The sequence below is a fragment of the Archocentrus centrarchus genome, chromosome 11, assembly GCF_007364275.1.
Source record: "Archocentrus centrarchus isolate MPI-CPG fArcCen1 chromosome 11, fArcCen1, whole genome shotgun sequence".
Classification (NCBI taxonomy): Eukaryota; Metazoa; Chordata; class Actinopteri; order Cichliformes; family Cichlidae; genus Archocentrus; species Archocentrus centrarchus.
In genome coordinates, this window is record NC_044356.1 from 34,028,410 (window position 1) to 34,040,977 (window position 12,568).

General features: G+C 42.8%; 2 gene segments (V, D, J or C); one reads left to right on the forward strand and one right to left on the reverse strand.

Moving 5' to 3' along the window:
• Positions 1-1,755: 1,755 nt before the first annotated feature.
• On the forward strand, positions 1,756-3,409 carry LOC115788818 (Ig kappa-b4 chain C region-like). The segment is given in 2 exon segments: positions 1,756-1,828; positions 2,866-3,409. A coding segment is annotated over 1 exon segment (258 nt).
• A 7,514-nt stretch (positions 3,410-10,923) lies between these two features.
• On the reverse strand, positions 10,924-11,409 carry LOC115787768 (Ig kappa chain V region 3381-like). The segment is given in 2 exon segments: positions 10,924-11,246; positions 11,354-11,409. Coding segments are annotated over 2 exon segments (375 nt in total).
• Between the last annotated feature and the right edge of the window lie 1,159 nt (positions 11,410-12,568).

Genomic DNA, 12,568 nt, shown 5'->3' on the forward strand with positions numbered 1-12,568 from the left:
TAGTGGTAGGTGCTCCAAACATGAACATTCTGACTGGTCCTACAGTTGATGTTCACAGATCCTCCCACAGCAGAGATCACTGCTCCAGGCTGAGTCACTGTGATCTGTCCTCTGGACTCTGAGGATACAGAGACACAAACATAAAGCAGCTTGATGGTTTTGTCAGCTTCATTTCAGAGGGACAGATGTTGATAGAGGAGAGGAGTTTGATTCTCTGGACTTTACCTGTGAAGCAGCAGCAGAGGAGAGTCCAGATGAGGACGCAGATCAAAGTCATGTTTTTGATGAGGACGATTTCTGTGGCTTCTGTTGTGATGAAGGACAGCTGTCAGTCATCCAGTGTTCAACTCTCAGGACTATAAAGTCTCCCAGAGCACTGGAGCATGGTGCTGCTGATGCAAAGTGGCTCTCTATGGAAATGCTCTCACTGACTCACACAGGGATCAATATGATGATGCTGTTCACTATAAGAGAGAATTTTTCACAACATATTTTTCATGTAACTCACACAAACCCTTCAAGATTTATAGACAGGTGACAAATTAAGGACAAACTTCAACCCTTGATTAAATACGTAAACCCATATAATTAATGTCTCATTTATATATTATAGTGCTATAATCAGAGTTACAGCGGGCCGGACCGAGTCCGTAAGTTGTGCTCGCGGCACATAAACAGCTTAATTAGCGCTACTGAAGAGGAGCGAGCATAAAGGGAGTAATGATCACAGATTCAAGCTGAGAGCATTCATTAGGATTAAAATTTAGATTGGAATAACGTTTGTATTCTCATGTATTATTTTATTTCCATCCATCCATTTTCTTCCGCTTATCCGGGGCCGGGTCGCGGGGGCAGAAGCCTAAGCAGAGAAGCCCAGGCTTCCCTCTCCCCAGCCACCTCCTCCAGCTCATCCGGAGGGACCCCAAGGCGTTCCCAGGCCAGCCGAGATACATAATCTCTCCAGCGTGTCCTGGGTCTACCACGGGGCCTCTTCCCGGTGGGACATGCCCGGAACACCTCACCCAGGAGGCGGCCAGGAGGCATCCTAATCAGATGCCCGAGCCACCTCAACTGGCTCCTTTCGATGTGGAGGAGCAGCGGCTCTACTCTGAGCCCCTCCCGGATGGCCGCACTCCTCACCTTATCTCTAAGGGAGAGGCCAGCCACCCTTCGAAGGAAACTCATTTCTGCCGCTTGTATTCGCGATCTTATTCTTTCGGTCACTACCCAAAGCTCGTGACCATAGGTGAGGGTAGGAACGTAGATCGACCGGTAAATCGAGAGCTTCACTTTTACGCTAAGCTCCCTCTTCACCACGACGGACCAGTGCAGCGTTTTATTTTATTACAATAATATATAATAAGGTTCAGTTAGCGTTACAGAAAAATAGCAGGTAGAAACGTCCTCCAAAGAGCTACTTTTACTTTCTTACTTTGAGTACATTTCAGAGCCTGTACTTTTTTACTTTTACTTAAGTAAAGAAGTTGAACCAGTACTTCGACTTTTACCAAAGTATTTTTTAACACAAGTACTTGTACTTCTACTTAAGTACAGAAAGTCAGTACTTTTGCCACCTCTGGTGACAAACAAAGTTCTTCTTAAATAAATAATGTTCAACTCTTCCCAACAATCTCTCCTTATTGAACTATTGTTTAGTTTTGATGTCAGCTGATCAAATTAAACCAACAGTAAATTATTCTGCTGAGTTTGTTTGTCTCAGAGTCAGAGAGCCGTGTCTCTGTGCAGTCAGAGGTTTTTGTACGGCGGCTCAGTGACTTTGTATCACTGTGGTACACGTTTGGTGGAGGAACCAGACTGGATGTTGGAAGTAAGTGAAATTTAAAGCGGCTTTTTAATACATGCTTTCTGTTTTTACTGTCTTTACTTTGTAGTCATCAGAACAACTAAAACATTTTTATTTTTAATGTTTGATTTTTAACAGTAAGAGACAAAGACTAATTCTGAAATGGAAATTTAAAAAAATCAAACATTGATTCATAGAATAAGGAGGTTTTTCTTCTCTTTAAATGGTTGAATCTTGAGGGTTTGTAGGTTTAGTTCAGTCAGTCAGAGAGCCGTGTCTCTGTGCAGTCAGAGGTTTTTGTACGGCGGCTCAGTGACTTTGTATCACTGTGGTACACGTTTGGTGGAGGAACCAGACTGGATGTTGGAAGTAAGTCAAAAACAAATTTAATTTTAGGTCTTTTTGTTTTTACCAGAAAAATATGAATCTCAATTCATTTCCATGCTATTTTTTTTATATTTGTTGTTTTAAACTAAACTAATCTTAGAAATGTAAAAAGCTCTAAAAATATAAGAAACAGTTTATTTCTTTTAGTAATCACTGTTTTTAATTCTAAAAAGAATTCTGTAAATTTAATTCATTTTTTTAATTATCTGAAAAGGAGAAAAAAATTATTCACCAACGTTTTGATGAACAGCTTTTTATTATGTGCTGTCATTCCAATAACTGCTGTTTGATGAACTCAATCTTTAAGGACATGAAGATAAAAATATTGATGGTTTGTTGTGTCAAATATTGTTTCAGAGTTTGTTTTAATTCTGTTAAATACTGTTTGAAATCTTCAGGAAGTGAGAAATGTTAGTGAGCTAGGTTTGTTTGTTTCCATGAAATATTTTAAAGTCATGTGTGATTCATACTTTTATTTCCAGAGTAGTTTGAACATATTTCAGGTCAAACTGTGATGATTCTCTCTGTGCTGATGTGCATGAGAGCTTTCTTAAAGGAAGTGAAACAATGTGTGAGTGAGTGACTGATGGAGCAGAAAAACATCTGGCAGAAACTTCTTCGAGGAGAACATCAAGTTGTGGTTCCTGTGCTCTAAGCTGATTGGTGTCTCCTAGGTGATGTGCGCCCCGCCCTGAAGGTGCTGGGTCCCTCCAGTGAGGAGCTGCAGCAGGGGAAGGCCACGCTCATGTGTCTGGCCAACAAGGGCTTCCCCTCAGACTGGAGGCTGTCCTGGAAGATGGACGGCAGCAGTGGCAGCATCAGAGGGGAGGAGAGCAGGACTCCCGCAGTGCTGCACAATGACGGCCGCTACAGCTGGAGCAGCACCCTGACACTCACTGCAGACCAGTGGGGGAAGGTGGGCTCTGTGACCTGTGAGGCCACCCAGGGCTCCCAGGCTCTGGTCTCAGAGACACTGAGGAGAGACCAGTGTTCCCAGTCCTGATGTGACTCACTGGGACTCTGATCCTGCTTTTCTTCAGCTACTGCTCTCTGTGTGCTCCAACTCTCTCTGTCTCTTTCTTTCTTTTTCTTCTCACATTAAAAGAAAAAAATCAAATCATAATATTTTCCATCTCATAAGGAAAAAAATGCTAAAAACAATCTCCTCTAGTTTGATCCTTTTGTGATTGTTGTAAAAGTGATATTTGAACTTTTCAAAAGAATAAAAATGTACTGAGTAAACATGTTCTTTGACTCCCTGAATTTAACAAATATCAAACATTTTGTAAGATTTATTAAGCCGACCAAAAGAAAAATGGCAGCAGAACACATTGAGTGTAATGTTGTGTAAAATGGTTGAATTCATTCTTATATCCACATTTAATATATTTGATAGATGCTGAGGCCATGTCAGTGGAAGATTAACTCTAATCTCTTCATAATTTCTAGTCTTGAAGCAGTTCTTTGACCTGTATTTTATTCTGACCATGTGAAACAATCTATAATAAAGATTAAAGAGCAGAGAGTCATCCCTATCTTTAAGGAGAGATCATTTAAAACAAGTTAAGATGATTGATCAAAGTCTGATTAATCAATTATTGGGCAATAAATGATTAAACTCTGATGGAGCCTCACAGCAGGCTGGAGTTTAGACACTGGTGTTGGCAGAGATGAAGCAGGTGGAGACTTGAATGAGGATCTCTGATTGTCCAGGATGAGGTGGAGATGGGGAGGAGGCGGGTCGCACCAATGAGAGTTTGAAAGGCAGAATGAAAGAAGAGCGCTGAGATTTAAAGCACACAGAACAGAAGCTGATTGGCTCTCAGAAGGAGGGCAAGAAGATGATTGGACTCAAGTAATGAGGACAGAATTGATCCTGACAGTGGAAGTGATGCTTTCAGAGATTTATCAATGCTGCCATATTAAACTGAAACAGTGAACACAAATAAAAAATATTTTGACTCAAAGTCAGACTCCCTGTTTTTCTTATATTAAGATGGTTATATTGTAATCATAAAAAAAATCAATATTTTTGTACATCCTAAACAGCTGAATTAGTTTAATTTTCTTGGAACAAAATATTCAGATTCTCTCCTGCTGTGTGAGGTTTTTGTGTGATATTGTATCACTGTGTGAGTGTGTAGCTGTTACACCGCTGACAAAACCTGAAAACATGGAAGTCGTGTTTGTTTCATTTGACACTCGAAATTATTAAAACTAAAACCTTCTTGAGCTCCAGTTTCTCTGCTATTTCATGTTGTGGTTTTTTTACTCAGTACATGGAGTTTGTGGCACATCTGCTGAGTGAGATCATGTCTTATGATTCAAAAACACCACCTCAATCCCTGGATGGAGCTTGTGGAGACATTGTTCCTTCTGCTCTAGAAACAGCAGGAGGGAAGCTTCAAGCCCTCACCTAGCCATGGTCACATGACCTGGGTGATTTGAAATGCACTGTGAATGAAAAAACTGTAATAGAAACTTTTTTAATAAAAGCAAACTCATTGCGTGTGTTGTGTATTGAAGAAAAACTAAACTAAACTGTAAAGTGAACTCAGTGTAAATCTAATGAATTAAATTCTAAATTTAAAAAATTGAAAAGATTTTTTCTCATGTTTCAGTAACAGTTGATCCACTTTTTCAGTCGTTTTAAATGTTTCATTTTTTTTTAAGAAAATAATCTATATACATTAAAATAAAATAACATTTCCTGATTGTATTTTGACATATTTAGTTCATTCTCAGACAAGCTTTGTGTGCAGCTGCTGATTGGTTCCTCTTCTTCTGAGGGAGGTTTTTGTACAACTGTTTTTCACTGTGTGAGCGGGAAGCTGTAATCCTGCTGACAGTAATAAACTCCTGCATCTTCAGCCTGAAATCCGCTGATGGTCACAGTGAAGTCAGTTCCAGACTGACTCCCACTGAAACGATCAGGTTTCTGAAGGTACCACTCTACTTCACTGCTAACATGAACTGGCTTTACACCTGATAGAGACACTCTGTCCTGGAACAACAGACTGAGCTTCAGGAGTCTGAATCTAATAAAATCTTTAAACTACTGGAAAACCCTACAAATATAACTGAAATGTCTTTTGTTACTCTTGTCAAATATAAATAAAGTTGTCATTAAAATTTCTGAAGTGTTTCTTTTTATGTGAAGCTGGTTTCAGTGTTTCTCCATCAGAGCAGAACATCATTGTGGTGAACCTGGCTGCATCCTGAAGCAAAGGTTTCACTCAGAGAGTCTCACCCTGAACAAGGGGCCCCAGGGTGGCCAGCAGGAGAGTCAGTGACATCATCATTGTGCTGCTGCTGTGTGAGTGGCTGTGAAAGGCCTGGACAGCCTCTGATCAACACTGGCCTCTTAACAGCTGGGAGCAGAGAGGCAGGACACATATGCAATAAAAGTTTATTATTCATTTCATTTTATTTTTTAATTTTGGCATAGTTTGGCTTTTGTAATGTAGAGATTATATCAAATAAAGACATCACATGAAGGGATGCTGAGGTCATGAATCTTGGACACATGCACATCCTGAAAATATGGAAGTGTGTGAGTTTTATGAGCTCAGATTTCCTCAGTTTTTTATTGTTTGATTTTTACTCACTACATGGAGTTTGTAGTTCATCTCAGTGATAAATGTGTGCCTCACTTGCTGAGTGAGATCAAGTGTTATGATTGAAACCTCGACCTCAGGCCCTAGATTTTTCAGGCCTAGTATTTTCAAGATGGCGCCGGTGAGGTCAGCAGCCGTCGTACCTGCTCCTACGCTTTGTTTGTATATATTAGGTTTAGCTCTAATTTTGGACTTTATAACTCCGCCTGCTCTGTGTCATATCACGTATGACAGACAGACTCTTTTTAATATCAGAATACAGCACTCTGGCTGTATTCTGACACCTTTTTCTCCCGACCCGACTTGGCCTCGGGAGATACTGCGTTTCCAGTGGGCCAGCTCAAACAAAGGACCCAGGTCACGGACAAGGCCCCGAGGGAAAAGAGCCGGCGTAAGAGAGAGGCTGAGGCGCAGAGCGCACCAAACGCCACTGCCGAGCATCCTGTTGGCTAATGTCCAGTCACTGGATAACAAGCTGGACGAACTCAGGGCCAGGATACAGTTTCAGAGGGACATAAGGGACTGCAACATCATCTGTCTCACGGAGACATGGCTGACCCCCCTCATACCGGACCACGCCGTACAGCCGTCGGAGTTCTTCAGTGTTCATCGCACGGACAGAACGAGTGAGTCTGGAAAATCAAGAGGAGGAGGTGTGTGCCTAATGATTAATAACAACTGGTGTGACAGTAGGAATGTTGTCCTTCTGAAACAATCATGTTCACCTAACCTGGAGCTCCTAACCCTGAAATGCCGTCCCCACTACCTGCCCCGCGAGTTCACTTCAGTCATCTTCAGCGCCGTCTATATTCCACCTCAGGCGGACACAAACACTGCACTATCCGAGCTACATGAGGCTATTTCCACCTATCAGGCTAACCAGCGTGATGCGGCTCTCATCGTAGCCGGGGACTTTAACAGTGCAAACTTGAAAAAGCTGATACCGGAGTTGATTCAACACATCGACTGCCCCACCAGAGGAGAGAGGACCCTAGACCACTGCTATTCTCCATTCAAAGATGGCTACAAAGCAAAGCCTCTTCCGCCTTTTGGGAAGTCTGACCACACCTCTGTCCTTCTCATGCCGAAATACAAACAACGGCTCAGGCAGGAACCCCCTGCTGTGAGAGAAGTGACACGGTGGTCTGATCAAACAGAGGCCGCTCTGCAGGGTGCGTTGGATTCAACCGACTGGGACATGTTTCGCAGCAGCGCGGGCGGAGACATCGAGGAGTTTACGGAAACTGTTGTGGGATTTATTGGGAAAGTTGTTGAAGACACTTCACTTAGGAGGACCATCAGGACTTTTCCCAACCAGAAGCCGTGGGTGGATAAATCTGTCCGCGACGCCCTGAGGTCCCGCACCGTTGCCTACAACTCCGGCCTCGCCTCTGGGAACATGGAGGACTACAAGGTTGCATCATACAACGTCCGCAGAGCGGTGAAAGAGGCAAAACATCGCTACGGCCGCAGACTGGAACAGCAACTACAACAGTCTGACCCCAGGGGACTGTGGCAGGGACTACGCACCATCACGGACTACAAAGCACCACACACACACCCGGTGAGTGCCGACGCTTCTCTGGCTGATGAACTCAACATCTTCTTTGCGCGCTTTGAGTCGGGAAGCCGACAGCCCGCTGCGCTCCCGGCCGGAGGGGCGGAGACACTCACTGTGACGGAGCGCGACGTGAGGAGGGCGTTTAGACGTGTAAACACTAGGAAAGCGGCTGGACCAGACGGTATTAGTGGACGTGTCCTTAAGACCTGCGCTGACCAGCTGGCACCTGTGTTTACACTGATATTCAACCTCTCACTGAAACTGTGTGTGATTCCCACCTGCTTTAAAAAGTCCATCATAGTCCCTGTCCCAAAGAAACCACACCCCAGCAGCCCCAATGACTTCAGGCCCATAGCGCTCACCTCTGTGGTGATGAAGTGTTTTGAGAGACTCATCAAGACATTCATCACCTCCTCACTGCCCACCACCCTCGACCCACTACAGTTTGCATACCGGCCAGACAGATCCACAGATGACGCCATATCCTTCCTCCTCCACAAGACCCTTTCACACATAGACACTGGTAAGGGGAACTATGTGAGAGTGCTGTTTGTAGATTACAGCTCAGCATTCAACACCATAGTTCCCTCCAGGCTGGTCTCTAAGCTGCTGGACCTGGGCCTGGGCCCATCCCTGTGCAGGTGGGTTCACAGCTTCCTGACCAGCAGACCACAGGTGGTACGAGTGGGTCACCTCACCTCATCCTCCCTCACCCTCAACACTGGATCCCCCCAAGGCTGTGTGCTCAGCCCTCTGCTGTACTCACTGTACACCCATGACTGCGAGGCCACATCAGAGTCCAACGTCATCATCAAGTTTGCTGACGACACTGCTGTTGTGGGACTAATCTCTCACAATGAGGAGACAGCCTACAGGAGAGAGGTCTCCCGCCTGGAGAACTGGTGCCAGGAGAACCACCTCCTGCTCAACGTCAGCAAAACAAAGGAACTGATCGTGGACTTCAGCAGGAAGCAGCAGAGGGACTACCATCCACTTGTCATCAGTGGTGCTGAGGTGGAAAGAGTGGACACCTTCAAATACCTGGGAGTGACCATCTCACAGGACCTGTCCTGGACTCATCACATAAACATCACTGTGAAGAAGGCCAGACAGCGTCTCTACCTCCTCAGGCGGCTGAGAGACTTCAAGCTCCCACTCAAGGTGCTCAGGAACTTTTACACCTGCACCATCGAGAGCATCATGCGTGGGAGCATCACCACCTGGATGGGAAACTGCACCAAGCAGGACTTCATGGCCCTAAAAAGGGTGGTTCGTTCAGCTGAACCGACCATCAGAACCACCCTCCCCAATCTGCAGGACATTTACACCAAGCAGTGCAGGCTGAGGGCCATGAAGATCCTAAAACAGCCCAGCCACCCCGGACACTCTCTCTTCTCCCTGCTCCCATCAGGCCGGCGTTACCGCTGCCTGAGGGCTAAGACTGAAAGGTTGAAGAAGAGTTTTTACCCACAAGCCATCCGTCTGCTCAACTCTGAGCCCTAACTGGACCATTATTGCACAATGTAAATATTATAATTTATAAAAGTGTGTATAGTGTATAGTATATAGAGTATAGTGTATAGTGTGAATTACTTTTTTTAATTTTTATTCTTCTTATTTATATGTGTGTGTATATATGGTTGCAGGTACAAAATACATTTCACTGTGCATTGTACTGTGTATAACTGTGCATGTGACAAATAAACACTATCTTAATCTTAATCTTAGATTGACCTCATGGTGAGATTGTTCCATCTGCTGTTTCAGTGGTCTTTTGATCAGAATGTGTTGCTGCATGTAGGTGTAGATACTGCATGGAAATCTGTTCTTCACTCAAATTTACAAGATCTATTTGAGAATGAGATTTTCCACTGTGAAACTGAGGTCAAAGGTCATGACTAAGCATTTTCTCAAACAATGTCATGTGGCTTGTCTTAATGTCTTGGCGAATCAATAAAAAGGAAAAAATGAAAAGGATGATGTGTAATTACCTCACCCTAAGGAGAAAATCATTTGAATAAAAAGTAGTGATGGATTGTCCTCTGGATGTACCAGATCCAAACACTGACAGCGAGGGATTCAAAATGGATTTAAATCTTTCAGAAAAACAAATGAAGAACATAAAAGCTTTTACTCAAGTATTGGTCTTATAGCAAATGAAGCTTTTTCATGAGTTCAATGAGGAAGATCTGAAATCACTTGTCTGCTTTCTGTCTCAGGTGTTTTGCCATCTCTCTGTCTGTCATCACCTCCACTTTCCCACGCTGTCAAACTCAATGCTGACCTCATCTCTTTGAGTCCAATCAGCCTCCACTTAGTGGGCTTTAAATATCACTGCTTACCTCTCATTCTCCCTTACAGAGTCTCTCGTGCAGCCCACCCCCTCCCCTTCACCACTCATGACTTTAAATTTCTCTGCATTTGTTGATTCTGATCAGTTTCCATATGACGTTGTATCACTGTGTGAGCGGGTGGCTGTGATGCTGCTGACAGTAATGAACTCTGCATCTGCAGTCTGAGCTTTACTGATGCTCAAAGTGAAGTCAGTCTGATCTGCTTTCCATTAAAGCTGAAAACTCCAGCTTGAAGATATTTTGCATCACAGGAGTTTAGGAGCTTTTTCACATTTCTGAAGGTAACGCTCTTACACACTGTATGTGTGTTCATGCTGAACATACACTGTGCAAAGAGTGTAACGAGTGTGTGTTTGTGGACTTGTTTTACTTGTGCTGTGTGTCCATAAATCTTCCTGTACGTTGCTGATTGCTGCCTCCATTTGAAGGAAAAGAAAGAAGTTGTCATTATGTGAAATAAATTTCATGTTTTCTTGTCAGCAAACAGAAATGAGAACTTTAAAGTTAAGGTAAGGCAGAGATACGACCAGCCTGCCCTCAGTCACATGTATTTGTCTCAAGTCCATCTCTGAGCTGAAAATCCAAAGTGCAGGATGGACTCAAAGCAGTGGTTGTTGTATGGGAGAAATATGTCACTGCATATGCTTTGGAGGTCATGTATGTGTAGCTGTGCTCACATCATGGAAGCAGCTCATGATTACTTTGTTTTTGAGCTTGAGTCCTTTTTGAGTTTGAGCTTCAAATTTAGGTTTGAATTATTTAAAATAAGATTTCCTATTTTCTTTGAGCCGTATGAGATGAACTGATTTTAATTTGGCATGAAGGTCTTTTTAATGATCTGATTGTTCACATTTAACAAATCACATTGTTCCACTTTGTGTCCTTTGACTTAAAAAAAAAAAAGAAAATAAGGAAAATGGGAGAAACAATTTCTCAAATTCATATTATTTAGGTTAAAATTAAAGAAGCAAAGGCCATGTTTTTACTATACTTAATGAAAGTTTTTGCCTGTGTGTGTGTGTGTGTGTGTGTGTGTGTGTGTGTGTGTGTGTGTGTGTGTGTGTGTGTGTGTGTGTGTGTGTGTGTGTGTGTGTGTGTGTCCTCAGTGAACTGTATCAGTCTCTGCAGTAGCTTCCAGCTGCAGCAGTCAGTTCACTTTCTGTTCAGTCTGACTGAGGGAGGTTTTTGTACGACTGTTTTTCACTGTGTGAACACATACTGACTGTTGATATAGTGAAAACTCTGACAGTAATAAACTGCTGCATCTTCAGCCTGGACTCCACTGATGGTCAGAGTGAAGTCAGAGTTTGATCCACTGCCTGTAAAACGAGCTGGAATCCCTGAATATCGATTACTAGCAAGGTAAATGAGCAGTTTGGGAGGTTCTCCATCTTTCTGTTGGTACCAGGATAAATAGTTGGAGCCTGCTACATCCTGACTGGTCCTACAGTTGATTTTCACAGATCCTCCCACAGCAGAGCTCACTGCTCCAGGCTGAGTCACTGTGATCTGTCCTCTGGACTCTGAGGACACAGAGACACAAACATAAAGCAGCTTGATGGTTTTGTCAGCTTCATTTCAGAGGGACAGATGTTGATAGAGGAGAGGAGTTTGATTCTCTGGACTTTACCTGTGAAGCAGCAGCAGAGGAGAGTCCAGATGAGGACGCAGATCAAAGTCATGTTTTTGATGAGGACGATTTCTGTGGCTTCTGTTGTGATGAAGGACAGCTGTCAGTCATCCAGTGTTCAACTGTCAGGACTATAAAGTCTCCCAGAGCACTGGAGCATGGTGCTGCTGATGCAAAGTGGCTCTCTATGGAAATGCTCTCACTGACAGTAACTACAACAGGGACCCTGATCTGATGATTCTGTTTTCCAGTGGATAAATCTCATTCTCATTTCAGTGTCCAGTTACATTTGACTGCAAATTTTTTTATCCAAAAACATGCTGCTTTTTAAAATTCCCATAACTTTCTTACAAAGGAACACAAATCATTGTAATATTTTGAATCTCTTTCTTTATTTTGTTTTTTGCTCACAAAGGTCAAAGTGCCACAATCAACAACTATCTTTGTCTTTGGTAGCATGCAGAGCTAAATTTAGATTTTCATTTGAAGATGAACTTTTCTTTTACTCAACGTGAGGCTCTTTACAGGCTGGAATAGATTTCACTGAATTAAAATCATTCACTGCTAATTTAACAGTTTATTTCAGTTTAAATGAATCAGTGTGCTGTTTGTCTGCAGTGGACATTTGCTCTCTGACTGCTTTTACGTTTGTTTATTTGATTTTTTTTTTTACAACTTTTACTCTGTTTCCTGTTCATAGTAAAATTGTTATTAAACTGTAATTGCTTGTTTTGTTATGATCAGAGTTTTAAAAGTGAACAGGCTGTTATGAGAAGTGATGTGATAAATATCTACATATTTACACAAGTCTGTGATCAGACAGCAGTACACAGACTGCTGTCAGTGTTTCCACTCAGTAAATTATTTCTGTTCTGTCCTCAGTTACACATGATCATCATTTCTGAGCTGTCAAATATTAAATTGATCCTTTCTCTGCTGCTGTTAGCTGTCATTAAACTGTAAGATCAGTACAACTCTGGTCCAACATCAGAGTCCAGAGGTCCTTTCACTGAGCTCAGCTGCAGTCCTCATTATCACACTGATCCAGAATCATTGTTGTCACATCATTAGAGTCTATACTGCAGTACTGAAATATTACTCAACATGGAGTTCTCACAGATTTGTTCATCTTTTCCTCATTGTGTGCACCATTTTAAACACAGGGTGGCCAGCAGGAGAGTCAGTGACATCATCATTGTGCTGCTGCTGTGTGAG